This window comes from Oculina patagonica, chromosome 14 (genome assembly GCF_052425735.1).
Source record: "Oculina patagonica isolate OP01 chromosome 14, crgOcupat, whole genome shotgun sequence".
Lineage (NCBI taxonomy): Eukaryota > Metazoa > Cnidaria > Anthozoa > Scleractinia > Oculinidae > Oculina > Oculina patagonica.
Genome location: NC_135771.1, coordinates 7519186 through 7547143, shown reverse-complemented (window position 1 = coordinate 7547143; position 27958 = coordinate 7519186). Strand labels below are relative to the sequence as shown.

The 27958-nt window shown below is 38.6% G+C and overlaps 2 protein-coding genes across 3 annotated transcripts in view; one reads left to right on the top strand and one right to left on the bottom strand.

Annotated features, from left to right (window-relative positions):
* The window catches only part of LOC144638101 (glycogen debranching enzyme-like), a 35467-nt gene extending 8707 nt beyond the window's left edge, over positions 1–26760 (top strand). Inside the window, exons 4-27 of one of the 2 annotated variants that reach the window (XM_078497250.1) lie at positions 482–634; positions 1243–1514; positions 2249–2470; positions 3001–3216; positions 3786–4052; positions 5272–5329; positions 5575–5698; positions 6322–6488; positions 7557–7658; positions 8573–8731; positions 9682–9859; positions 10995–11137; positions 12303–12430; positions 13922–14133; positions 15201–15334; positions 16087–16220; positions 16875–17138; positions 18057–18282; positions 19032–19279; positions 20324–20436; positions 21918–22135; positions 23200–23297; positions 23674–23761; positions 25099–26760. In XM_078497250.1, coding sequence (XP_078353376.1) covers positions 482–634; positions 1243–1514; positions 2249–2470; positions 3001–3216; positions 3786–4052; positions 5272–5329; positions 5575–5698; positions 6322–6488; positions 7557–7658; positions 8573–8731; positions 9682–9859; positions 10995–11137; positions 12303–12430; positions 13922–14133; positions 15201–15334; positions 16087–16220; positions 16875–17138; positions 18057–18282; positions 19032–19279; positions 20324–20436; positions 21918–22135; positions 23200–23297; positions 23674–23761; positions 25099–25377 — 4203 coding nt within the window. In that variant the 3' untranslated portion in view covers positions 25378–26760. The other variant, XM_078497251.1, reaches the window with a different exon arrangement.
* LOC144638335 (uncharacterized) overlaps positions 1–27958 on the bottom strand; it is a 265610-nt gene that overhangs the window by 94023 nt on the left and 143629 nt on the right. The window lies entirely within an intron of this gene.

Below are 27958 nucleotides of genomic sequence, written 5' to 3'. Positions count from 1 at the left end.
TCCTTCGTACGCGACATACCTAAACCGCGCGTCGAAGGACTTTGAGAAAGTCTACCCCCCCTCCCCCAACGCTTCCAGAAATTCCAGTTAAGCTTTCAGTTAAGTTAAGATTTCAGCTTTTGAGTTCCCACCCAACCCTTATACCCTCAGAATTTCCAATGACCTTTCAACCTTGTACTTGTATTTTTTTTTATTTGAGGACCTCTCTGAAAACCACTCAGTCTATGTGACGGGAGCTTCCTCATTAAAAAAATATTTATTTTATATATTTTTTATTTTATGGGGAGGATGCAGTTGGCTTTAATCAGAAGGGGTTATGAATAATATTCTTACTAGGTGATAAAAAGATCAACGATAAGATGATTATCTAGGCCACTCATTCCATCTCAAGCAATAAATGTACTAGATAGGTTGGGGGGTGGTGGGGCTCTACTTTTCTTTAAGCAGTACTGGTGATTGCTTGACTGTTTGGATTTTGCAGGTAACTAAAGAAACTGGTTACAACATGATTCACTTTACGCCAATACAGCAACTGGGGAAGTCAAACTCGTCATATTCCCTGTCAGATCAGCTTAGTATCAATCCTGCATTTCATTCACCTGGTGGAAAGAAAGCTTCATTTGATGGAGTGAAGGTAACAACAAATCATGGAAGTTAATTTCTTTGTTTTACACATACAGTATAGTCTTACAGTTGAAATCATTTAAATAAATTATTTTTTGTTATAGTGAATTTAAAATAATTATTAATTAAATCAAGTGTCAACAAGCAGCTATTTAAGTAGTAGATAAAATATGAGCGGGAGATCTGTATCATGGGTGTTTACAATGGCGAGCCATTGTAAACGGCCATACAGATCGGACGCGAATATTTTATTCTACTTGAGAAATGAAAACAATAAATTGAATGCAAAGTATTGTTATGCGATTCAGTAGAGATCTGTATTAAAAGTTAATGAATACTTATTAGCTGAGCAAGAGTTTGTATCAAAAGTTAATTCTACTGTTTGATTTGTATATTTGGGGTTTACAGTTGTGTACATGTGATCTGATTTGAATACTGTGCTGAGATTGGTTTGCACCATCATGAATAGTTGATGAATTTTACTATTGGTTTTACAAGTTTCTGATTGGTTAAGAAAGTTGCACAAGTTTTTTTAAAACCAATCACTGAGCATAGTAATGCAAAGCCAATGCAGACATAATAATGAAAATTGCTCTAATTATCTCATAAACGTGCTAGGAACTCCTTGACAGGATACGCAATGAGTGGAAGGTACTGTCAGTAGTGGACATAGTACTCAACCACACAGGTAACAATTCTCCTTGGTTGTGGGATCACCCAGAATGTGCATACAACTTGGACAACTCTCCTCATCTCAGACCTGCATTTCTATTGGATCGCGCTCTCTGGCACTTCTCTTGTCAAGTAGCTGAAGGGTTATGGGCTGCTGATGGCCTGCCTGCAGAAGTGAACAGTGAGGACCATATTCACAAACTAGGTGAAATCTTACGGTAAGTCAACAGACAGTGCAGGATTATTTACAGTCAACTCCCTTTACGTATAACGGACACCTTCGGGACCACCATTTGATGTCCGCAATAGAAAAAGTCTGTAGTAATGAGAGTTATTTTCAGTAATTCTTATTTGCCGGGACTTCAACTCCTGTCTGTTATAACAGGGTTTCCGTAAAAAGCAAGGTGTCTGGAAGGCGAGAGTTGACTGTAATGAGCTTTAGTCTTAGAGAACCACAAATTGAAAATACAGTGTACTGTACCTGCAGTGGCTATTACACTGACGGTGTCAGCATGCTTACATACAGTAAATAAATATGGTAATTGAATTGGTTTAAAGAAATGCTTCACACTTCTTAATTAAATAAATTAAATTACTATGTTTAGAGAGGAAGCCACATCAGCTCTAGCTGACTTTCATGTGGGTCCTCTATCCAGATCAAATTGGTTTTTGTGGATGGGGGAAACCGGAGAACCCAGAGGTAAACAAGAACCACCAACAAACATACTCAACCCACATAATTATGGTACCGGGCCGGAATCAAACCCGGGCCACATTGGTGGGAGGCGAACTTGTGCTTTCACCACTACACCATCCTTGCTCTCCCTAGACAGAGTGGTCCAAATTGAATTTGCCGTGCAGACTTAATTTTGGCAGTCCTTGGAATATTCCAAACTGGAGAGTGTGTAGTTCTATGATAATGATGCATTTATTTTTTATTTGAACATTTCAGGCATAAAGTCTTGCCAAAACTGCGATTGTGGGAGTTCTTCTGTGTGGATGTAAAAAAGACAGTAGATCAATTCCGTAATGCCATGCTGAGGGCGAAAAGACCTCTCAGTAGTCCATCTAAACTTGATGGTCCAGCACTGAAGGTGACAACTGGTGCATCTCACCAACGCTTTTCAGCGACTATAGACATGGCAAAGGCCCTTGAAAAGTACAACAAAGAACGGTAATTACTGTGCTTATTAAGTATTATGTTCAATATTGCCCAAAGTAAGTTATAGTCTAGTTTGAGTCAGTTGATTCAAAGTCAGTGTTTCCCTAGCAAAGCAGGGGACACTAGGACTCACTCATTTGCTCATTCCATGCAAAGGGAGGGCAGAGCCACCTTAAAAGTTTTTGAAAAATTAAATGTGGATCTGCCCTCCTCCTCCCCCTCCCCCTTGCGCAGAGAAGGTATGGTAATCTTTGCAAAAAGTATGTTGTATCAACATGCCGATTTCAATTTGTTAGTAAAAAATGCAGATCTCCTAGCTATTAATTAAGGGTACCAATTTATGGGTTATACTGTTGCAATAGACATATTAAGTATAAACTAAGTAACCTGTTATGCCATGTAGATGACCATGACTTGTACACCAATTTTCATCAGCTGATAAAGAGTGCAGTGGTAGTGTCGATCCATTGTATAAGTTCCAGGAAGTTCTTGAAACTGTTGTCAGCTACCTTAACTGGTTGCATATTATGCTTCATTCTTAGCTCTGATGCTATGGATGAAAGGGAGCGACTGCAGCTATGCTGTGATGCTTTTAAGGCACATCTTATTAGCCTTAATGAAGCCATCAAGAACAATGAAATTGCTGGTCATATTGAATCTGCTATTCAAAGTGTTCAAAATGGGGTCCGGTATGAGCGTCTGGATGCTAAAGGACCAAAACATCCAAGGGTTACTAAAAAATGCCCTTTGGCAACAAAGTAAGTATTTACCATTAAGCACGGTGTGGAGCTTTCAAACAAATCTTTTTTTTTCTTTCATCATAGCTGGTTTAGCAGGCAACTACTCCCTTCAGGTGTGGACTTGTTCGTACACAAAAAAACATACTTAAGAAATAATATTTATAAATTACAAAATGAAAGACTACCATCTAACAAATTTAAATGACAGTAACCAAAACACATGGCTCTCTATTTCCAGATCTCAGCAGGGAAGTACTGGGTCACCACAAAAAAGGTGGTGTTGTCTTTTCCACCCCACCCCCCCTTCCCACCCCCCACCTGCCCTCCCCTTAAATTAATTTAAGGGATGGTAAATCCAAGATGGCAGAGTTAAAATTGATGGTGTCATAACTGATACCTGATTTTCATCAAAATTTGTACCACAATTGACTTACATAAGTTTGGAAATAAAAAGGTGCGTTTCTAGGTATCGCAAACTCCAAAGAAGACTAGCCAACATGTACACTGTAAATAGAGTTAAGTAACCTGTTTTGTTCTTTACGAATTGATTATTATTAATTATGATTATTAATAATTATATTGGGTAGTTACTTCATAACACCTGGCGACTGTGATACTATGGAAGAAGAAGAGAAGCTCATGTTTTCCGACAAGGCAAAATTTTGCATGGCACATCAAGGATGGATATTCGGAGGAGACCCTTTAAAGGACTTTGCTGCACCAGGATCATTAGTTTATTTCCGACGTGAAGTCATTGCATGGGGTGACAGTGCAAAGCTTCGATATGGACAGAAACCAGAAGATGCTCCTTTTCTTTGGGATCACATGCTTCAGTATACTAAGATTTGTGCAAGGTAAGATGATGTTAAAGATGAATTCCAGTCCATACTGCGCAATCTTGGCTGCAATGTTTATGTTGTGGTTCAATTTTATATTTGGTTTAAAATTTTTCAAACCAGCTTGATTTTTATTTTTCATTGTCTTATGTTCATTATCATAATCTGAAACAAAGGAAAATAAAAATCAAACTGGTTTAAAAAATTTTAAACCAAAGAAAAAATTAAACCACAACATTTATGTGAGCCTCACACAAAGGAATGTTTACAAGCTAAACTAAAAATTCCGCGACAAACGTACCTTTTTCTTCATTATTAACGCGAGATATTCTTGCAGAACAAATAATAATGAGTAGAAGAACCTTGACGCTATTTCAAACCGACGTTTCAGCTCATCGGAAATTCTTGAACGAAACGAACTGTAATGGTGGACTAAAAAACTTCATGTATGCTGTCACTGAAGTGTAACGTTTCAAAGAATTCAAAACAAAAACGAAAACAAACCCCGAGTCTGCGCAGTACGGACTGGAAATCAGCTTTAAATAGGCCATTGCCAAGTTTAACCCTTTATGCCTCTGTTAACTTAGAGAAGTAGTTTGGTGCAAACCATGAAGTGGCACACATGTTTATGTGCACTGCGCAAACTAATATAATAATACTAAATAAAAATATTTACAATACAATGAAAACGTGAGAAAATTTGAGAGAAATTGGAAGTAATAATATATCGAACGCGACAGACAGTGTTTCATTGGGATATCCAAACACTGAGAAGAGAGTTGAAAATACGACATGTAGGGGAGTATTTTTGACAAAATTTGAGGTGTTTGGATACCTGATGAAACACTGTTGTCAGTGTTTGATATATCTTCTCATAGACAATCTAAACAAAAACTACATGTATAAAGTAAACATGCAGAGAAATAAAATTGTAAAAATCCATGCTTATTGAGACCACCATAGCCAGTCTCATGCAAATTGACTTCACAACCACTCAAAGTGCGTTTTAAACATTTACATGCATATTCAAAATTATTTTGTAATTTAATATGCCTGACTGTTTAATTATGTGCATGCATGCCCTTAAATTTTTTTATGGTAAATGTTATTTTTTTGGCAAAATGTTTTCAACCAAAAATGTAAGCATCATTATATATTTAACAGAAACTGTTTATTAAGGACAGTGGTTTGACTCGTCTTGTTTAATTTAAGTGGAGCTTGCTCATGTTTATTTCAGGTTATTTGACGGCATTCGTCTTGACAACTGCCACAGCACACCACTTCATGTTGCAGAGGTCAGAACATTTATTTGCATGTATTTATTTCTTGAGTTTGTTATTAAGATCAACAGTCTTGGCCAGCACAATAATCTGCTTGTCCCGAACAACCTGATGGCATTTTTTTAGCCCTGTCATCAGAATATTGAAGAACACTTAGTACATGTATTATTTTATCCACATTGCATGAACTTTTGATCGAAGCAGTCATGAGCAGCATTTGAAAGTTGCAATTCAAACTGTTTTTTTTTTTCCATTTTCAGTACTTTGTGGATGCAGCAAGAAAAGTGAAACCAGACTTGTATGTTACAGCAGAATTGTTCACTGGTTCTGAGGCAACTGACAATATTTTTGTCAACCGACTGGGAATTACGTCACTTATACGAGGTAAAAATTTTCAATCAGGGCTTTGGATTAAAACCATCAATCCTCTTATTAGCTTCCATATCCCTGTTAGACTTTCACCGTTTGAAGCAACAATTATCTAAGATCACCCCCCAAAACAAGTAATTATCAAGAGCGCCCCATTTAAAACGAAAACTATAACTCTCCAGTAAAATGGCTGGATAAAAAACTGATCTTCAGCTGCTTGAAATATGCAAGGAACTACCAGCATATACAGTACAGTAATATATAAAATAGAAGTAATACAAAACAATGTAGTTATTAATAGCTACCGGTAATAGTAATAGTTATTTAATAGTAATAATAAAAGTAATTTAGTAAAATGGTAATTATAGTAATAGTAATAACAATGGTCAATTTAACAGATCCACCAGGGCCTAGTTGTTCAACGGGTGGGTAACACTATCCACTGGATAAATCGCTATCCAGTGGATAACTGTCATACAAAACTTACTTCGCTATCCACCAGATAGTGATTTATCTGGTGGATAGCATTATCCACCCTTTGAACAACTGCCAGGGGCCAGGTGGCTAATTCCTGCGCTAAAAATACTATCATTTGTAACATTTTGTTTTAACTTTCTGCTTTGTTGATTTGTAAACAGAGGCTCTAAATGCTCATGATCCTCACGAGGAAGGACGTTTGATTTACCGGTATGGAGGTGAACCAGTCGGTGCCTTCATGCACCCCTCAGACGTGAAGCCTCTTGTACCCAGCATTGCACATGCACTCTTCATGGACGTTACACATGACAACCCCAGTCCATTTCAGGTAAAAGAGTAGAAAACAATTATAGACTGTATTAACTAACTTCTTGAACTTGAATAGAATAAATTTATAGAGTGCTCAACTCTGAGAGGAGCAGTGATAATAATGATCAGTGGTAGCAAGATTTCAATTCATCGTTTTATTGCTGTTCCGAATGGTTCACTATATGTTCACTATATATATGTTCATTATATGTTCACTACTGGTATATATATGGGCACTTTCTGTTACATGATTAAGTAAATTCTTAAGGTGTCTTATAGTCTATTGTAGCATTTCTAAATTTCAAGATTCCTTACATGTAAATGTGACCTTTCACCCGAAAACGTACATTAACGGCTTTCCATTTTTAAACGGGAACCTGTTTACAAGCTGTTTGTAAGGTGTTCGAAAAAAATTATCACCCATTTGAACGGCTTCAGTCACCCGTTTGGTAAAAGTACCCACTCATTTCAATGACTTGGTTGCCCGTTCGCTGGAAACATCCATGGATCCATTCAAGCCATGTGTCATTGTACCAAATATTTATTCATCAACAACAGAAAATTCTGTCCATGAACTCAGTGAACATTAGAAAGCTCACCATTTGTTTTTTTTAGTTATTTGAACCTTATTTATGATAAAGTACCACTTTCTGTGCTCTCGCGCTTAGTTTGAGCAGCATATGATGCTCAGTATGAGTGTTCAAAGCATATATCACGATTAATGCTTACACCATCATCAGCTGTTTTTTGTGGATGTGTAGCTTTTAGATCATTTACAGATCTGCATGCACAACCTAAGAATAAAAACTTGGTTTAAGCCATTTCCCCTTCAAATGTAAGTAAAGCTTTATCATAAAACAAAAAAAAGCATCAGTGCTTTGTTCTGTTATATAGAGCATGTTAGGAAGTGATGAGAGCACTCATCGACAAGAACTAGGGAGAAGCACTCACCTGTTTCACCTTGCACTTCTTTTCTGCTCCCATTACTTCTTTACATGCCTAATATGACAAAACAAAGCATGATAAGGCTTTTTTTATATGTTAGAAAAAATACTCTATCCATGAACCAACTGGTCTTTTGTTGTAGGTGCGATCTGTGTATGACTCTATTCCCAGTGCAGCATTAGTATCAATGGCATGCTGTGCAACTGGAAGTTCCAGAGGATATGATGAACTGGTACCTCATCATGTAAGTGGATGATCTAGTGACTGCAGGGCTTGAGGGGAGTCCTTTGTTGCAAAAGAAGGTTTCTAACCACCATATATTGATTTTGGAAACCAGACCTCACACAGAAGAAGCTTTTTACTCACAATTTTTCTATTGAAGAGTTCTTCAAGTTTTTCAAATCTTGGTCATCTGACCAGAACAGAACCCCCCCCCCCCCCCCCTTAAACTTTGTAGCCTGACAACCAGGGTTTTCAGAACAAACCGGCACCTGCTGGAGTTCCACTGGCTACTTGATTTTATGTCACCGGTTACTTTGGCCATAGCAATCAGCTTGTGACAAACAAGCTTGGCTTGTCACAGCTGCCTACTCTTCTGGTTGCTGACGCCTACTTCAAAACATTTTGAAATCCCTGGACAACTAGGGCGAATTCTTTTGGGACTATTCTGACTATTCTTATTCTGTTTTATGAATGACAGAATACACGGAATATCAATTCCCAATAGAACGCATAATTCTGAAGACAGACTACCCGCTACTTGTGGCGCGGAGGTGACCTAAAACTATTGTATCTGCACATGCACAAGTTGCAAACAACCTGGGGTGTCCAGCTTTTTATGACTTCCCGCCAAAACTGTCCCAAAAGAATGCATATTCTGCCTATTCTGAGTAAACTGTATTCTGTTCATTCCGTTCATTCTGCTATCAGTAGCAGAATGAACGAAATAGTAAATTCCGCTCATTCTGAACACAGAATACCCCGGTAGGTCCCAAAATGGAATGTGATCACCGTCTGTTTTGAGTATTCCCATTCCAGAATAGTCCCGAAAGAATGCACCTCTGATTTATAGAAGAGGATACAATCATTTAGAAATCAATCTTTTTGTAACACACTTTGCTATTTTATATAACCTCTGAAACTGAAATCCTGTTCTAGATCCATGTGGTCAAAGAAGATCGTCTTTACCTTTCATGGCCAAATAAGAAGTCTAAGCTTAAAGACACTGCATTTGTTAAGGAGAGTGATGGTATTCTGTCGGCCAAAAAAGCCATCAATGAGCTACACAGATGGCTTGGTGAAGAAGGCTACACACAGGTATTAAGAAATTGATAAGTGTTAGGTTAAGTGAGTGTCAAGCAGTGTGGCTGTGATTGGTCAGGGGGGGGGCGGGGGGCCGGGGGGGTGTTCTTAATAAAGAAAAAACGAAAAAAAAAGACAAACGCAAAGCCTGTTGGTCATGAGTGTTATCCCATCAAGACTTGACTGGATGTTAACGGCAGACAAAACCGTTGGGTTGCTTTGCACTTTTGTTCTTTCCCTCCCCCCCCCTATTCAGTGCTAGCTAATAGCAACCTTACTCACACAAATTATAACATAAGGTACCAACATTGGTTTTTTTTGAAGGGGGGGGGGGGGGGGGGATTCTAAAACTGTACAGGAATGGTGTTTGCTTAGGGAAATGGTCAAAACTATTGTACTCAGACAGGACCCACTACTCTGCAAAAAGATGGGTGGTCTCTTCATGTACCCCCCTTTCCCCACCTTAGGTGGTGTCTTGTTGGTATAGCCCCCACTCTACCAGAAGTAGAAAGTAAGAAAAGGGTTCAAACGTCCCTGTGCCATTTCTCCAGCAGGGCAAGCTTCATGCACACCTAATATGAAAGTCTCAACTCAAATTTTAAGGCGAATAAATTTTGTCCATTTGGCTTACCAGACAGGTGGTATCTTGCATAGCCCCCATTTCCCTTAGTTGAATTCAAAACTCACTGTTATTGGGCATGCTTTTACAACCTTCCCAACTACTTTTGTCTGAGATAAGTCTTTAAATAAGTCTTCCTTCACAGCTGTTATTATTGGCTAGATCAGAATATTACTACATTGTCAGACAAGCAGACTAAAGAAAACCAATTAACTAGGGGAGTCTCTTGATCCACCACAAATTCTCATAAATAACACTAAAAGAGAAGTACATCATGAAAACCAGTATAAGAACTAGTTAATAATATTATTTTGAACTCAAGTTTGGCTTTACCATTATGTACTAGGTGTATGTGGATCAAATTCATCACGATGTTCATGCTATCACTAGACACTGTCCAGACAAGAGAAAAACAGTTGTTTTAGTAGCACATTCTGCCTTTCACAACCCCTCTGAGGAGCATCAACCCACCATGCACAGGCAAAAGGTTCACATGAGTGGAATACCACCACTGACTATACCAGGTCAGTCAAGCTGATATTATAGTAAGTAAAAAAAAAAAAAAAAAAAAAAAATATATAAAAATAACAAAAAAATTTAAACAAAAAAAAAATTAAAAACCACTACTAAATCAAACATAACCCTTCAAGCAAACCACAATGACAACAGCTACGGGAGTGTCACTAAACAATAGATTTAATGAGAAGTACAGTAGCTCTACACATGCGTTATAATTCTTAACCATAATCTGCAAACAGTAACGAGAAATTACCAAATAATCTGTTAATTAGTCTGGAGAACTGAGCCACAATGACAAATTTTTCAAGTTTCTACTTGCAATTGAATGCTGCCGTATTATGGTACAGTATACATATCAAGCTGAGGATGGTTCTGACATCAAAAGACAAACTAATAAATTCTTTTGTTAATCGACATTGTCATTGCTGTTGCCCTCGTGGTTGCTTAAACTACCTTTTTAAACAGCACAATAACTTGTGTAGTACCTTAGAAAAGTGACCTAAATTTTTAGTGCTTTAAATTAATTTATCTAGTTCCCTTTGCACAAATTATGTACCTATTATTGTATTTAAGCATCGCTGATACATGAATCATGAAGAGGTTATAGTTTCATAGACCTTTGCACTATAATGCTAATTAACCAACTGTCTTGTGTATCTGGAGGATGGGTGCCTGGGATATATGGGGGACCTCCACTGTGGTCAGCCATGCAGTCTCCCAGATGGAATACAGCTTCCTTGGATGGCAATCATGAGCCTCCACACCTAAGCACTCAATATACTGACTAGACCAGTGGAAAAGAAGGGGGAGGGGATGACTAATTAACCAATGATGAACTTGCTAAACTTCACTGAAATTACCGCCACGAAACCAGCGCCTAATATGTCCAGATGATGTAGTAGATGAAGTAGAATTCTAAACCTGGCAAGAGCTTGAAAGTGCTGATTACTGAGACAGCTGACTAGACACTTGTTTTTGGCTGGTTAACTTGGTTAAATTGCATTGAACCTCATTTGAATATTAAATCCTAGGCATGTAATGTGTGCAGGGGCTTGCACACATTGCATGCCTATTTAATTATCTTATACATCTTAGGAAGAGTTTGCTTCAGGATTACTGATCATATTTTGTATTTGGCAGGTGAGATCAATGAAATCATTTTTGAAGCAATGTTGTTAAAGAAACCAGACACAAATGATTTTAGTAAAGATGCTGAGTTCATTAATGGTGTTCAGTCACATGAGGTACTGCTACAGCGGCATGTTTCACTTAATAATGCCAAGGTAAGAACCACGGTCTGTGTCTGATAGACAAATAGTTAAGCAAATTGTTGCACTGACATAAGCCTGCTCTGAGGCCCTGCTAGGGTAAATTCCGACAAGCGACGCGGCCCAGAAAGTAGCGACAGCACATAAAATAAAATCGCGACAAACGACAACCCTTTTGGAAAAATGTAAATTCGGACAAGGACAAGCAATTTTCCTTCATTTCAACTATACGCAGGTGAGATTAACAGTGACATGGAATTTTTAAAACACACGCCCTCCCCTGGCAGCTGGGCCTCTACTGCTCCCACTACAAGTGGTGGGGGGCATTCGTCCACTTTAAAGTCGACGCAGTGCCATTGAACTTCGATCATCACATTTGTTTTAAACATTCTTGCGTAATGACTAGACACTGATAGAATCCTATGCTCTCCCCTGGTTCTCTCTTCCTCGGCGTGCTTCTGGTGTGCTTGTCTCTCGGCACTCTCTGTCCTGCTGGGACTCCCTCTCCCCCGTGGCGTTCGCCTCCGGCTCTGCCGTCGCCTCGACTCTGCTCTGCGGCTGGCGAGGGCTCGGGGACTGTTTGTGGGTGGGCATCCTGAGGTAGGAGTATTGCTACTCCCCCTGGATGGGATGCTTCCATCGCAGGGTTACCCCCCAGCAGTAGTTCGCCGGTACCCATTTATACACCTGGGTGGAGAGAAGCACTGTGAGAGTAAAGTGTCTTGCCCAAGACACAACGCAGCGCCCCGGCCAGGTCTCGAACCTGGGCCTTTGACTCGGCCGAGCACGCTACCATTAGGCCACCGCCCTCCCGTCACAGTAGTATAAGCAGTATGAAACAGTAGTATAAACCAACCTTCAGAGCAAGTCACTTTGACCAAAGGCAATTAATGGTCTAGGCTTGATTCTTGCAGCTCTCTTGAGACTGGTCTTAATGTTTCTAGAGCACATGCTCACCGATTTCCCCAACAGCGGAGCTCTGTTAATCCAGGCTAGTAGTGCAGTCCTTTTAAATTGAAAAAAAAAATGGTTTATCTAACTCAAGTTTTCAATACCAGTTAGTTTAACTTCCTTTAGTTAGGACTGCTGTTAATCTGAAACTTGACATGCTCTTGTAGTTTTGTAACTCCATAGCGTCAAGACTTTTTCCATCAACATAGCATTATTTTTTTACTTTCAGACATGCCGTGCAGAACAGAAAGGGAATAACACATTTGAAGTGCATTTTGATAACTTTGCTCCTGGTAGTGTGGTTGCATTTGACATCACCATGGAAACCAAAGTCAAGACTGCTTTAGGGAAATTAAGGTATGCCTCACCTCTCATATGGTGTCTTGAGTTAGGAAATTTGTTTTGGTTATGTGTTATCCATTGACGAAAGACAAAAGATGAAAAAAAAAACAATCGCGTGGCTGATACCTTAAATCAAATTTTAATTAAATGAAATGTCAATATTTACAAATAAAATTAAAACTAACATTAAATTGAAATTAAATTAAAATTAATTCAAATTATATAAAAATTAAATTAAAATTAAATTAAAATTAAATTAAAATATAATTAAATTAAAATTAACCTTAAAAATTAAATTAAAATATAATTAAATTAAAATTAAATTAAATTAACATTAAAATTAAATTTAAAATTAGATTAAATTAAATTAAATTAAATTAAATTGAAATTGAAATTAAAATTAAAATTAAAATTAAATTAAATTGAAATTAAGATTAATTTATTAAAATTAAATTAAATTAAAATTAAAATTAATTTATTAAAATTAAAATTAAATTAAATTAAAATGAAATTAAATTGAAATTAAATTAAAATTAAAATTAAAATTAAAATTAAAATTAAAATTAAAATTAAATCAAATTAAATTAAATTAAATTAAATTGAAATTAAATTACAATTAAAATAAAAATTAAATTAAAATATAATTAAATTAAAATTAAATTAAATTAAATTAACATTAAAATTAAATTTAAAATTCAATTCAATTAAATTAAATTAAATTAAAATTAAAATTAAAATTAAATTAAATTAAATTAAAAAAGAAAAAAATTAAATTAAATTAAATTAAATTAAATTAAAAAAAAAAATTAAATTAAATTAAATTAAATTAAATTAAATTAAAATTAAAATTAATTCATTAAAATTAAAATTAAATTAAATTTAAATTAAAATTAAAATTTAAATTAAAATTAAAATTAAATTACAATTAAATCAAATTAAATTAAATTGAAGTTAAATTAAAATTAAATTAAATTAAATTAAATTAAATTAAATTAAATTAAATTGAAATGAAATGAAATGAAGTGAAATGAAATTAAATTAAAATTAAATTACAATTAAATTAAATTCAAAATTAAATTAAATTAAAATTAAATTAAATTAAAATTAAAATTAAAACTAAATTATCGTGTAAACCAGTTTTAATGAACATATATAGCTAAGACAGAAATCAATTTAAGTAAAAGAACAACCTCAATCCAAATTAAACGAACATTTGCATAGTCAGAAAGAACAGAGTTACCAGCATCCATTTTTAGCTATTTTCTACAGATCTTTTCAAGTCTACTATGTTTTCTGGTCTTTAATTTTGTTTTATTTGGGGTGGGGGGGGGGGGGGGTACTTAAACGTATGAGTATTAAATTTGACGAGACATAGTTTAGCTAGTACTTAATTTAGCGATTTTCGTCCAACTAGCTAAAATTGCTAAAATTAGTAGCTACATGCTGCTAACAATAGAAACCTCAAGGTACATGCTGATTGAAAGCTACTGTGTTATCTGGCTCTAGACAGCTGGGTGTGGATTTGTATGAGAAGAGATCAGGGTGTCAGGAGAGTTATAACAAGATTGACGAATTAGATGGAATTATTGCCAATCTGTCACTGTCGGATCTCAACCGGGTGCTGTACAGATCAGATCCTGAAGAACAAGATGACGGCAATGGAGGAGGAGTGTATGTTCTGCCTGACTCGGGACCACTGGTGTATTGTGGTTTACAAGGTCAGTTTGGACATTTTCACATCCACAGCTCATTGGTCCGATAACCAATTATTGCCTCAGATGGTGCTCAGTTTGTTTTCTACAAGTAGTCAAGTACACAGTTATGACACAAGAAAAGCCAAGTGTTATCGGCCACATTACTCTCCTATTAATCTTAAGAGCTTATCCCAGTTTCTGTAGCATTAAGCGGCTAGAAATATTTCTACTCCCCCCTGGATGGCATGCCAGTCCATCGCAGGGATCCCTCCCAGCATTATTTCGCCAGTACCCATTTATACACCTGGGCAAAGAGAGGCACTTAACGAGAGTAAGGTGTATTGCCCAAAAGGCTTGATCCCGGGCTGCTTGATGTCCAGCAAGCTAACCATTAGGCCACCACGCCTCCCTCTGCACCGTTATCGTTTTAATTGTGGCCCTGTGATTAGACATGCACATTTGAATAGCCATTAACAACCATACAAACAAGTGCATCAGTGTGTGTGGCGATTTATTTTCTCTTGAGAATCACTTCAGAACCAACTCAATGTACCTCATTCTTACTAATTTTCGTGAGTACTAATTTTCGCGATTTTTGCGCTTTCAAAATAATCGTGAAATTTAGTACCCGCGAAAAAAACATTGCACGAAATTTAAACACGCGAAAAAATTAATCTCATATCTCATATCAAAAATAAAAATAAAAATGTAAAATGTTTGGAACTGCAAGTCTCTACCTTTAAAAATATATTTCCGTCTTGTCTTTGACTAGCACCCTTCCTCTGATTACTGTTTCGAGCTTGTATATTGGTTCAAAACCTCTTTAGTACAGTCAATAAAGTTTCCGTTTGCAGGTTCCTTGTAATTACATTGAGCCAGACCTTTGTGTATCTCCGGTGGTTCTTTAGTCTTTATCTTTAGTCTTTAAAGACTGAACCAAAAAAACTGACAAAATCGCGAAATTTAATACGCTTTTTCTCTAATTTTTCTTGCAATCGCGAAAATTAATACTCGCGAAATTCAGCTTTCAAATTTTTGCGAAAATTAGTAAGAATAAGGTTATGATTTATTTTCTTTTCATTGTCAAACAGGTGTGATATCAGTATTGGCTAATGTTCGTCAGTTCAATGATCTAGCGCACCCGTTGTGTAGAAATCTGAGAGATGGAGATTGGATGATGGACTATGTTGTAGCAAGACTTCTTCCTTGTGTTGGCACAAGACAGGTCAGCCTTGCTCTATTTCGTTTTTTGAAAAAATTCTACTTTAGTTTTACAAATGAGCATAAAAATAGCCTGGGAAACTAACAGTTCAGGCAAACTTCAGGCGCAGATAAGTAAAAATCATTCTGTAACTATATTTACCCTCCCTTTTGATCTGATCTTCTAAATATGCCACCTTCCAACCATGTATGTTAAAAAAGGTTAAGTATGTTCCAACCTAATGGATTGAAGGAGAAAGTTGTTTCATCAATGTTCAGCACTTTTTGTAGCATGAAATGACTGGGGATGTTATTGCTACCTCCCCCTTCTCGACCTTAAGCCCCCCCCCCCCCAGATCGGATGTTACGTGTAGTTCATCGTAGGTAACCCCCCGGCATTTTGTCAAGTTGTCCTATTTTGCCAGTACCCACATTTACTGTACCCCTGGGTGTAGTGAGGCACTGTGGTAGTTAAGTGTCTTGCCCATGAACGCAATACAGTGACCCCAACCGGGGTTCAAATCAGGACCAATAGTCCCTGAGTCCGGTAGTCCCAAGTCTTGAGAGTGACCAACATCAAATTTCTCGTCTCAACGCGAAAAGCTTATGAAAATTAATTTAATAATCACCAAAGGGAAGTGGATTTGATCTTTTAACAAATTCTCCCAGCTTAAACTATAAGAAAATGCACGGAGATCAGTCAGGAGAATTTGTATGTGGATAGTGTGAGCTTAAAGGGAAAATGGCTTCTTTCTTCTTTAATGTTTTTATCTGCAGCTTGGTGTATGGATTGACAAGGCGTTCAGTCTGATTAAGGAATGTCCCAGATATCTGGTGCCTTGTTATTTTGATGCCATTATTACACCACTTTATCTCAAGTTGTTGGATCGTGCTTGGAGTCAGATGTCCAGGTTTGCGTTTTTTCGTTTTTACAAATTACTTCTAGAACCGGACAAGATTGTGTCACTATAGAGGCTGTATTTGTTTCGATAATCTAAACGCGACTTAGGATCACTTCCAAATGATTAGAAACTACATGAAAGGTCATCCCTTCCATATCCAGAATCAAACGTTGAATCAATTGTTAATAGGACTCCAACTCCTTGTATGAAATGCCACTGTGTGACCATTTAAATGAAAGCTATTGAGCAGCACTTCTATGTGTTACTGTTTATTATGTTGAACAAGGTGGTTCTAACTTTTAAGTCTGTGAATGAAACAGTAGTGTGTGATCATTCAAATGAAAGCTATTGAGCAGTACTTTCACGTGGTACTGTTTATTAGCTTCAAGGTGTTTCTTCTTTTTGAGTCTGTGGATAAAACCCTAGTGTATGACCATTCAATTAAAAGCTATTGAGCAGTGCTTTCATATGCACTGTTTATTATGCTTTTCAAATTGGCTCAAACTGCAAGTATAAGAATGAAACTATTGCTAGTGGAGAGGCCCGTTGTGTGACGACCCAATATAAACGCCTGCAAAGGAGACGACGTTCAACTCAGTTTAACTACAGCTTGTTTGTGCATCCATTTTAAGTGTAGTTAAATTATTTTTGTTTAACGTCCAGTTTCGTAAAGAATGGCTCATCGTTTCTGAAGGCTCTTTCACTTGGCTCGCTCCAGTTTGTTGGATTGTCTCGGTCAGCCTCGCTTCCAAGTCTGTCGCCCAAACTGTATCATGGGCCGTCATCTGGGGCAGCTATGCCAACTCTGACGTCACTGGCTGCAGGCTTACCTCATTTCTCTACTGGCTTCATGCGTTGCTGGGGAAGAGACACCTTCATCGCGCTCAGAGGTCTATTACTTGTAACTGGCAGATACCAGGATGCCAGGTTTGTTTCACTGTTGTGTAAAATGTTAATTTGCCAAAACTAAAGTTTTTTCAACCAACAAAGAGTTGTGGTGGCCTGGTTAATACGTTGGACTAAAAAATACAGGCTACAGGGGTCCACTGTTTTATGAGTCAAATGAGTGTATGAGTCATGATTCATGGGTCAATGTTTTAAAGGCGATTTTTACACAAATCTGTATACAAATTACCTAGAAGCACTCCACGTAAGTTCCTCCAATTCCTCCCCCCCTTTTTTTCTTTTTTTTCCCCCCATTTCTTGCGTTTAGTTCCCTCCACTTGCTTGCGTTTAGTTCCACTCCAATTTGCTTGCGTTTAGTTCCACTCCCATTTGCTTGCGTTTAGTTCCACTCCAATTTGCTTGCGTTAAGTTTCACTCCAGTTTGTTTGCGTTTAGTCCAACTCCAGTTTACTTGCGGTTAGTTTCACAATGGTTTGCTTGCGGTTTGTTACAGTCCAGTTTACTTATGGTTAATTCTACTCTGGTGTGCTTGCGGTTAGCTTTTATTATATATTTAGTTACGACAGCACTAACAACTGTACTTTAAAATTTGATTCATAGGCTCATTGCTCATGGACTCATTTGACTCTAAAAAAACTTTAATCTCCAATTAACATTTACAACACTTGACTTGTGTGATCATTCGCATGAAACCAACAAAGGTATACATCGGTTTTGATTGGCTCATTTCAAACAGCACGTCGAAAGATGGATGTAGAAAGTAAGCTATGCACGTAACACTGAAAGCGGGTGTAATTCATCCTAAAGAAACTCGAGAGAGGCGTAGAGATAAGCCTTACATTTTTGAGAATTCCGTGAAAAATTGAAAAAAGAAAAGAAAAAAGCTCAAGCGTTATTTCTGCGTTACAACACAAACATTGCTTTCTTTTTTTTTTGTAGACATCATATCCTGGCTTATGCTGCTTGTGTCCGACACGGCCTGGTACCGAACCTGCTGGACGGTGGACGTAAGCCCCGGTATAACTGCAGGGACGCATCCTGGTGGTGGCTCCAGTGTATTCAGGATTATTGCTCCATTGTCCCGGATGGCCTCAACATCCTGTCGGATCCAGTCTCTAGAATCTTCCCCTCGGATTGTTCTGATCCGCTGCCCCCAGGAAAACATGTAATTGAGTTACCTTTTTAAGTTGACACTTCTTTGCTTCTATATTTCACAGCGAAGCGCATGGCCGAAATGGTCGGTTTTTATTTTTTGTATTGTGTGCAACATTAGACTACCGGTACATGTTGACTACAGGAGGCAGTGTGGCCGAGTGGTTACAGCGCTAGATTTGAAATCCGGGGCCCGGGTTCAAGTCCCGTTCAAACCACTACCTCAGTTCACCGCGGTCAAACCCATCCACAACAACACCCTTCCTTGTCTCAGGCAGCCTTTTCTTTCTATTTTGGGGAAATTTCGTTCTTATTAAAGTGTTAGTTTAAAAAATTTTTTTTTATAGGGCTATGCACCGCAAAATTTATTTTATTCAGTTTGCCAAATACGCTAAAAACATAATATTACAAAGAAATTGCTTCAATGGTTCTAAAGAACAAACCCATAGCTTCAATCAACCAAATATGTCTCCCGGGCATTATATTTTAAAGTTACAAGCATACAAGATTAACTTTGAAAACTGTTCAGCCCAACAATTGATTTCAAAAACCCAAATCGTAATCTGTTTCAATCTTCGTCACTTTTAGCCATCCGTACCTTCTTTTGTATTTGCTGTGTTATTGAAATGTTCCTTCGCTGTTTTAAAAGGTTATTTTTATATTTCACCGAATTTGATAGTCATTTCCCATGCCTAACTTTGGCTAAAATCCGTGACACAGTCCCTTTAACCAGAATCATGTAAACTTCCTTGTTTGTTCCAGGATCAACCGCTGTATGACGTCATTCAAGAAGTCATACAACGTCATTTCATTGGCATCAGTTTCCGTGAGCGGGGAGCTGGGCCTGATTTGGACAGTCACATGCAAAGTGCCGGCTTTAACGTCACCGTTGGTGTCCGTGAGAGTACTGGGTTCGTGTTTGGTGGGAATCAGTGGAATTCTGGGACATGGATGGACAAAGTCGGTGAATCGCATACGGCGGGAAACTTCGGGGTGCCGGCTACACCAAGGTAAGCATAATACACATGTAGTAGTTGTTTATGGGAAAGGTTTTCTATAGTGTTTTCGCTGAACATTCGAGCAATAAAGGCAAAAATAAATTTACCAAAAAGAGCTCATAGCATGGTCACAGTTTTTAAAATACAGTTAAGAAGAGCTTGTCGAAATTTAAGCTCTCAACCCCGCGAGAGAAAAACGAATTTGAAGTTCTCCATATTTGAGTTAAAATAGACGTTTCACCTCATTTCAAAACAAGGCAACATGCTTTTTAAGCTTTTCTCACGAGGTTTGATACTGTCTCGTGCATGAGTGCTTGAGAATCTTATAGCGGGGTCAATTAGAGACATGTACTAAATTTACAGTGAGATGTTTCAAACAGTCTGACAAATGTTACCAAACTATAAATAGATTTTTGGTAAGTAATTTTTGCACTTATTGCTCGAACTTTCAGGGCAGTCCGTCTTAAACATTAAAGAGCTATGGAATGTAGGCGATAACGCGCTTGAAATTTATCAAGGCCAAGCTTTATGTTTTAAAATGAAAAAAAATATGCGAACTGTTCTTTCGGTCAAAACCCGCCAGGGAGCTGCCTGCCTGACAAGTCATCAGAAAACTTCTCATAAATTGGTGGGAGCAGTGAGAATTTGACCTGTTAATTCCTTGCTGACGCCTAACCTTAAGAGCTTAGCTAGAACCCTGCTCAGTTTAAACATTTTATCTATAAAGAACTCACAACGTTCGTCTATCATCCCTTTGTAATATTCGCTTTTGAGCATCTCACTATCTGTGCATTCCGTAGAACCATTTTCTTATGCCACCTGGCTAGCCGTTCTGGCAACCTCTTTCCCAGGGTCTCTTTCTCCCAGCCCCCAAGAGCGATATTTCTTGGGGGCGGGGAGGGAGAGAGACCCTGGGAACGAGGTTGCCGTACTGCAAGAATATCTCCCTCGGTTCGTACCATACAGACCCCGTATTATATTCTCCGAATACGGCCCTCGCCCTCGGTTAGCAAGAAATATGTAACTAATATTGCCGTGAAATGCTGCATCTCTTAGGGACGGTAGTGCTGTGGAGATTGTAGGTCTTTGCAAATCAACTGTACGCTGGCTAGCTGAGCTGTGTGACCAAAAGAAGTTTCCATACGCTGGCGTATCCAAGCTTCAAGATGGTATGCTTTTAACTCATTTCATTGAGCTCTCTTTTTACTAAAAACGTCTTGCAAATGCCCGATTCCCTCTTTTGCGTGCGCCTGCAGGGAATCATAGTAGTTGTATTCAGCAAAACATGTGCGAGACTTAGTAGCGATGAATACAACTACCGTAATTCCCTGCAGGCGCGCGCCATAGAGGGAATCGGCCTTTTTAACAACGTAACAATTACCCGAAGGATTTGTAAACTCATTTTTGTCATTGTGGTAGGCGCTGTGGTCTAATGGCTAGTTTGCTGTACTCAGGATCGAGTGGCCTGGGTTCAAGCCCTGGCTGGAATCATTGCGTTGTGTTCTTGGGCAAGACACTCTACTCTCACAGTGCCTCTCCCCACCCAGGTGTATAAGTGGGTGCTGGTGAACCAATGCTGGGGGGGGGGGGGGGGTAACCCTGTGATGGACCAACATCCCAACCAGGGGAGAGTAGAAATACTCTCACGCATATAAATACAAGCGATTTTCGTACTCGCTTAATAGGTAAGGTCGCCTTAGAGGTAAGGGTGAGGCATACACTGTCATGATGCAAGATCGTTTTTCATGTCTGTTCATTGGTTATATGCAGTGTTACTCTACTGTAGGAGAATAAACAGTATTGCTCGAGAAGAAATTAAGACGGATTCCGCTGAAAGTTTGAGCAATAAGTGCAAAAATTAAGTACTCAAAATCTACTCATAGCAAGGCAACATTTTGTCTACTATTTAAAAGATCTTACCAAAATTCATTCATGTTTGTAACCCCGCATTGAATTCTAAAGCATTCTCGAGAAAATTAAAGTCAAACCTCGTAAAAATGTTTAAAACACGTCAAATTGTGTTTTAAACCGGCGTAACACGTCCGTTTTAACTGAATTCCGGGTAGTAAATAAAAAAGATGGTAATATCTACCATCTTTATTATTTACTACAAATTTGATGATTTCGACATTGCTGATCCTAGCAGTATGCAGGACGCGTGTCACTTATCAACCTAGTAAATGGCCTAGCTCACAGCGAGTCTCATGTAGCTTAGTTGGTTAGAGCGCCCAACCGGTATCTGGGAGGCCATGGGTTCGATTCCCGTCGGGGACTCAGATTTTTTTCTTTGTCCCACGCTCGTGTCATGTAGAATAATTTCTTCACTGAATTCCAGGTAATTTCAAATCCTTTTTTCTCTGGCGGGGTCAGCTTGAGTGCTAACGTTTTGGCAGGTTTTTTCTCAAACTGTTACTTTACTATGAGATGTTTTTGGTAACTTTATTTTTGCCTGTATTGCTCGAATGTTGGGCGGAAACCATCTTAAGTATCATATCTTACCTCACCTCATTTTATCCTTAACCTATCTTACGCACTGCTTTTTTTTCACTAAACTTTCGTTTTCCTCCAATAAGCCAGATGAGAAATCTAATAGCAACAATTCAAGGGTTTCACTGTCATAACTCATACAAGATATAATTTGTCCTGTTAGGTTTCCCAGTGGAATTATCGTACAAGGAGTGGGGGATGAGGATTCAAAGTGCGTTTGAAGATAACTTCTGGATACCTGAGGATTCTAAACTTAAACAACAACAAACTGAAGAGGCAAAACTCATCCATAGGAGAGGCATCTACAAAGACACTGTTGGCGCAAGTCACAGATTTGCTGACTACCAGTTCAGGCCTAACTTGTGTGTTGCCATGGCTGTGGTAAGGCTCTTTAGAGCAGTTTTTCAGGTCGTAATCCTCCAGACTAAAATAATCGAAAGAAAGAAAGAACGAACGAATAGACGAACAAACGAAGGAACACCGAACGAACGAACGAACGAACGCCGAACGAATATTGTGTGTTACCATGGCTGCGGTAGGGCTTTTTAGAGCAGTTTTTCAGGTCTTAATTCTCCAGAAAAAAAAGACTCGAAAGAAAGAACGAACGAACGAACAAACGAATGGACAAACGAACGAACGAACGAACGCCGAACGAATATTGTGTTTGCCATGGTTGTGGTAAGGCTCTTTAGAGCAGTTTGTCAGGTCTTTATCCTCCAGAAAAAATACTCGAAAGAACGAACCAACGAACGAATGGACGAACGAAAGAACGAACAAACGAACGCCGAATGAACGAACGAGCGAGCGAATGTACGAACGAAGGAAAGAACGAACGCACGAACTAAGGAACAAACGAACGAACGAATGAACCAACGAACGAATGAACGAACAAACGTGCGAGGGAGCGAGCGAGACTGAACTTTGTCAATTCTTTAGCAGCTGCCACTTACTGGCTGCCATCGTTACACACGCGTATTCAAACGTGAAGCAAATGCCTTCTAAAAAGATGTCGTTTAAGCTTGTGACAGTTCGAACCACTTTCTTCTTGTTTTTTTTTTTTGACAACCTAAGAGACCCTTTCGTGAGAGAAACAGAATGCAAACACTCAAATGGAAAGCTATAGTGAGGTGATAAAAATGTGCTTATTGCGGTTTTCAGTGAAACTCTGAAATTCACTGTATTCAACCTGAATTACTCCGCATTGGACTGCTCGAGAGATAAGGTTACACAGATACAGTTTCAGGAGGATCTTGCTTTCTGTGTCAGGTGCTGCAATGAGTCCATGAGGCCAAAGGAGGATTGGATCCTATACCCACAATACTTTGCATTTAAACTATTTTACATTTTTTTCGCCCACGTGACCAATTTGTTTTGGCCATGGAGTTTAAGTTTACATTAATGTGACATTCTGGGTTTGATTGTCGCGTGGTTCATTTGAATTCCAGGCCCCAGAGATGTTTAAACCTGAGCATGCGTGGAAGTGTCTTGACATGGTGGAGAAAGTTCTCCTTGGTCCACTAGGCGTGGCTACACTGGATCCCAGGTAACGCGGACACCCATTTTTATTATATACCTGTCTTAATTGTCTTAGTTGGTAGGTCTACTAAAGTATCCTATCGCACCCACATTCTTTTGTCTCGTCACGCATCTTTGGGAGGAAAGGTTGCATGACGTGCAAAAGGGTGAGGAAAGATTGCGTGACGAAAAGACGTGACGAGCAAAAAGAATGTCTGCCTAGAATAATAATAATCTAATTTATATTGCGCTAAGGGCAAGGTGATAGGGACAGCATGCTCATCCTTAGAGCAATTTTTTTTAATACCGTCACAGTATTCAAGCTTCATTCGTTTTGATTCCTTGAACGTTGTTGCCAGTGACTAAATATTTCCTTTCTGTTGTTTGTTCTCTGCTGAACCCAGTGACTGGGGATATGAAGGAGTTTATGACAACTCACAAGATTCAACCTCTTACAAGAGTGCAAAGGGATTCGCTTACCACCAAGGACCGGTCAGTCTTAAATTTGTAATTTAATTGAGATCATAGTAAGGAAAGAGCAAAGGAAAACTATTTAAACGAACATTAGACAATTTTGTAGTCGTGTTTTACCGTGTGTCAATTTGTTTTTACGATATTGTGGCTTTAATCACGATCCGCAGGTGTAGATCTAGGGGAAGGATGCAAGGGGTGTGCACCCCACCCCCCTGCGATGATTTGTGGCTTTCTAATACAACTGGTATTCTGCAAAAAAGTCAGTCACGCGATTCCTAAGTGGTGCACTCCCTCCTAAGAAAAATCCTGGATCCGCCCCTGATCCACAAATTTTTATTTAACTGGTTGTTTTTATAATAGCCCAATTTCGATATACCTTATTACATGAAATTTTCGCGACAGGTTAATTTCGCGAATTTCGCATACCAAAAAAATGCCGAAAAAAGTGACGCGAACAATAAGTGTCGCGAACATAACATGACGCGAAAATTAAGTGACTCACATTATGTCAATAATCAAGAAAAAAAAGTTTTGTACCACTGAAGGAAGGGTTTTGTAATGTAAATGGATGTCGTCGTCAATTGACTGACAATAACTCATGCACGTACAAGCATGACCTACTAAAGTAACTCGTAGACATTGTGAGAACTGATCTGTTGTTGTTATTTCCGAGATTTAGTCCCGTCCTTTGGCGTTATCGTTCCTTGGAGAAGACGTTTTATTTAATTCAAGGGCATGTTAAATGATATTGCCAAGAAATGTAAATTGTGTCTTCCCAAAAAACGCGAAATTAAAGTGATTCGAAAGAAAAACTTTCGCAAAATCGCGAAATTTAAGTGTCGCGAAATATGCGCACCTCAAAATCGCGAAATTAACGTGTCGCGAAAATTTCATGTAATAAGGTATTAAAATTCAGCCTAAAACAATAGACCTCAGGACGAGGCTCCGGGGACCAAACTATAGAGTTTGTGGGGTTTATTCCCCGGAGCCTCGTAGTGATGTCTATTGTTTAAGGCTGAATTTTAAAATATCGAAATTGGGCTGTTTATTGATAAATAAGAACAAAAATTATTTCCCCGCGATAAACATTACCGCAAAGAACTGTTGCTCAATCTTTATAAGATAGATGCAGAAAGCAAATTTGAATTACTTTCGACATTCAAGTGAAAAAGCGCTCTACTATGCACAGGCTTAGTGACAATACATCTTAGCAACTTATTTCTTACAAGTGTTTTACGTACAATTATGCAAATAAGAAGAAAATTGTTGTGCTGAACATGGATTTGTAATTATTTGTTGTACCATCGAAATAAAAATGGAGCAAATCAAACAATCTTTGCTTTGCTGTTTTTCAGGAGTGGCTTTGGTGCAAAGGCCCCTATCTTAGAGCTCGGCTGTATTTCGCCAAGAAACTACATGGTGCCCAGGGACTGGAACGGGCAATAGTGCGTGTGAAGAGCATCCTTGCAAGACACAAAGTGGAAATAACCACCTCCCCCTGGCGTAGCTTACCAGAACTTACTAATGCCGGGGGGGCTCCATGCCATGATGGCTGCCCTGCGCAGGCGTGGTCTGTAAGCTGCTTGTTAGATGTGTTGTACGATATGGAGAAATTAGTTCAAGGGGAGAATTGAACTTGATTGTAACTTGGAAGGTTATTCATCGCAACCGTTATTATTGGTAACGTAACGATCCGTCACACACCGTAATGTCGTGACGCAGCTGTTATTTTGGGTCGTCACTTAAAATAAAGAAGCTGTGACGTACAGTAGGTACTTAAAAAATAAGATTTATTTTGTAAATTAAATTGCGTTCACACTAGTCCACTAGCACCTAAACATGTTTATATTCCCAGAACATGTTTGTAATTGCATTATTCCTATTAGATATCTGTTTTCCAAATTCAGTTGGTTCTATAATTTATGATTTTACGGCACTCAGATCTTTATAATTACCCTTAGAAGCGAAAATCTGAATTCGAACTTAGTTACAATCATGATTAGAATAAACATGTTTTAATTCGCAGAATGTACCGCTTGATGTGAGAACTTTTTGTAGCAACACTATAGTGTGAACGCAGTATAAGTCTTTTTTACTGAGGTTTTTTAAAAACCTTGTATGATTTACAGCTGTACTGAAAATTAACTCAAGGGCCATAGTTAGTAGAGGGGAAAAGTTACGAGACCCGGCGAACTTCAAAGGCCGAAACAATAGCGCGGCCGCCGATGTTGAACCGACCCATCACGTGACTTTGACCGTGCGCAATTTCATTCAAGATGGCGGACTGTACTTAAGACTTAAAGACTTAAATGCAATTATAGGAATTTTGGAAGGAGATGACTAGGATATATTCAAAAAAATAAAATAAAATTTAGGTTAGCAATTTCATGTGCTTTTAGACACTTTTCGACTGCATGTAGTCTATGGCTACGTGCTTAAGTGGCCATGCGGCCACGCGGCTACGTAGCCACGTGGCCGCATGGCCACTGTTTTAGGTATAGCTTTGGAGTGGCAGGATATTCGGCAGTTAAGCCGGTATTGCTTTGCAAGACAAGTAAACATAACATTTCTTCGTGTGAGGCTCACATATACATTGCAGGCGGTGTAGACTGGAAATCATCTCAAGAAGGTCGTCTGATTGCATAAGTAAACAAGGGCTTTATTTAGTCGTGACATTTGCTAGGCGATTTGCGTTACGATTGCAATAAGTAAGTAGTAGGTAGTAAGTAAGTAGGCTTTTATTCTAATACCGTAGAATTCCGGTTATAACCCCTCTGCTTATACAACTTCGTAAGGGGTTTTTGGGTGGGCTTATAAGCGGAGGGGCTTATATCCGGGGGGGGCTTATAAGCGGAATGAAAAAAAGCGTTTCGAAACGAGCCACAGGAGTGTTGATGGAAATACGTTTTTAAGTTAAAAACGCATAATAAAGCAACATTTAGCCCTATTTAGTACTGTCATCTGGTAGAGGGGGGCTTATATCCGAGGGGTTTTATAATCGGATGTATTTTGTTGTTTCGAGGTTTTCCCCCCCCCCCAAAAATGATGGGCCTATTACCGGGGGGGGGGGCTTATAAGCGGGGGGGGGGGCTTATAACCGGAATTTTACGGTAGACCTCTATTAGCTACGTATGTAAATTGCCCATTGTAGATCACGTGACGCTCTCGAGAGAATTGTTCCTTTGTCTTTCTGGAAATTATTTGTTCATTACCACGTGAATTTGTTTGAATTTGAAAGAAAAAATTCTTAAGGGTAACATCATGTGGTCTACAATGGGACAACAAACAAACGAAGCTAAAAATGTGTATTCGCTCCCCACTCAACCGAATATGAAACATGTGTGTAATAAGCAGTCGTTTAGGGGTATATAGGCTTAATTTTCAGAAGGTGACACCTGACAATTAACTTAATGACTGATAACTTTGTGGCCTTCTAACAGAAGCCAAATCAATAAATGTATATAATTTTGAAAAGGTGATTGTCTAATTGCGAAAATAAAAAATCTGTTAAGTGAAAACATGAAGAGATAATGAAATTTATGCTAGTTTTTGTTTTTGTTTTACTGTGCATCAGCCCTTTTGTATTATCTATATGTATTTTGTTTTGTAATCTACTATGTGATGACTTCTTAATTTGAATCATCTCCTCGAAGATTAAATACGGCGTGAGAATTCCCAACCTTAAAACCCTCTCTACCCCTAAACTTTTGCCTTCGACCGACCGATTGATTAAATGACAGATTGATTACTTTTTTAAATAAGGGAAAGTGGGTACAAGCATTTGCATGTGGGTTTTGATTGGTTGATGGTTGTCTCAGAAAAGCTAGGCCCAGTCTCCCAAGAGTTTCAGGAGAAGAGATAGAGCAGAGGAAGAATTTGAAACTAAAATAGATGGACTTCCCTGGGGAATGGGGAAATTTTGCAGGGATGTACGAGCCAGCCCTTTCCGAGACCCGAAATATTTTCAAAAACTTTGGCTGATTGCAACCCAAGACCACAAATGAACTGAGTTCCAATTTGTATTCTGACCTCCACTGAATTGCGCGAACAGTCGAAGCTCTCGTAAGCGGACACCCTCGGGACGCGAACAAAGTGTCCGTAACTGGAGCTGGCCGCTTACGAAAACGTAAGCGGCCGCTAGAGGTGTAGGCGATAGATGGCTGCTTACGTGAGCTTGTCCAGCTAACAATAACCGGACGGACGTGGATGGCGACA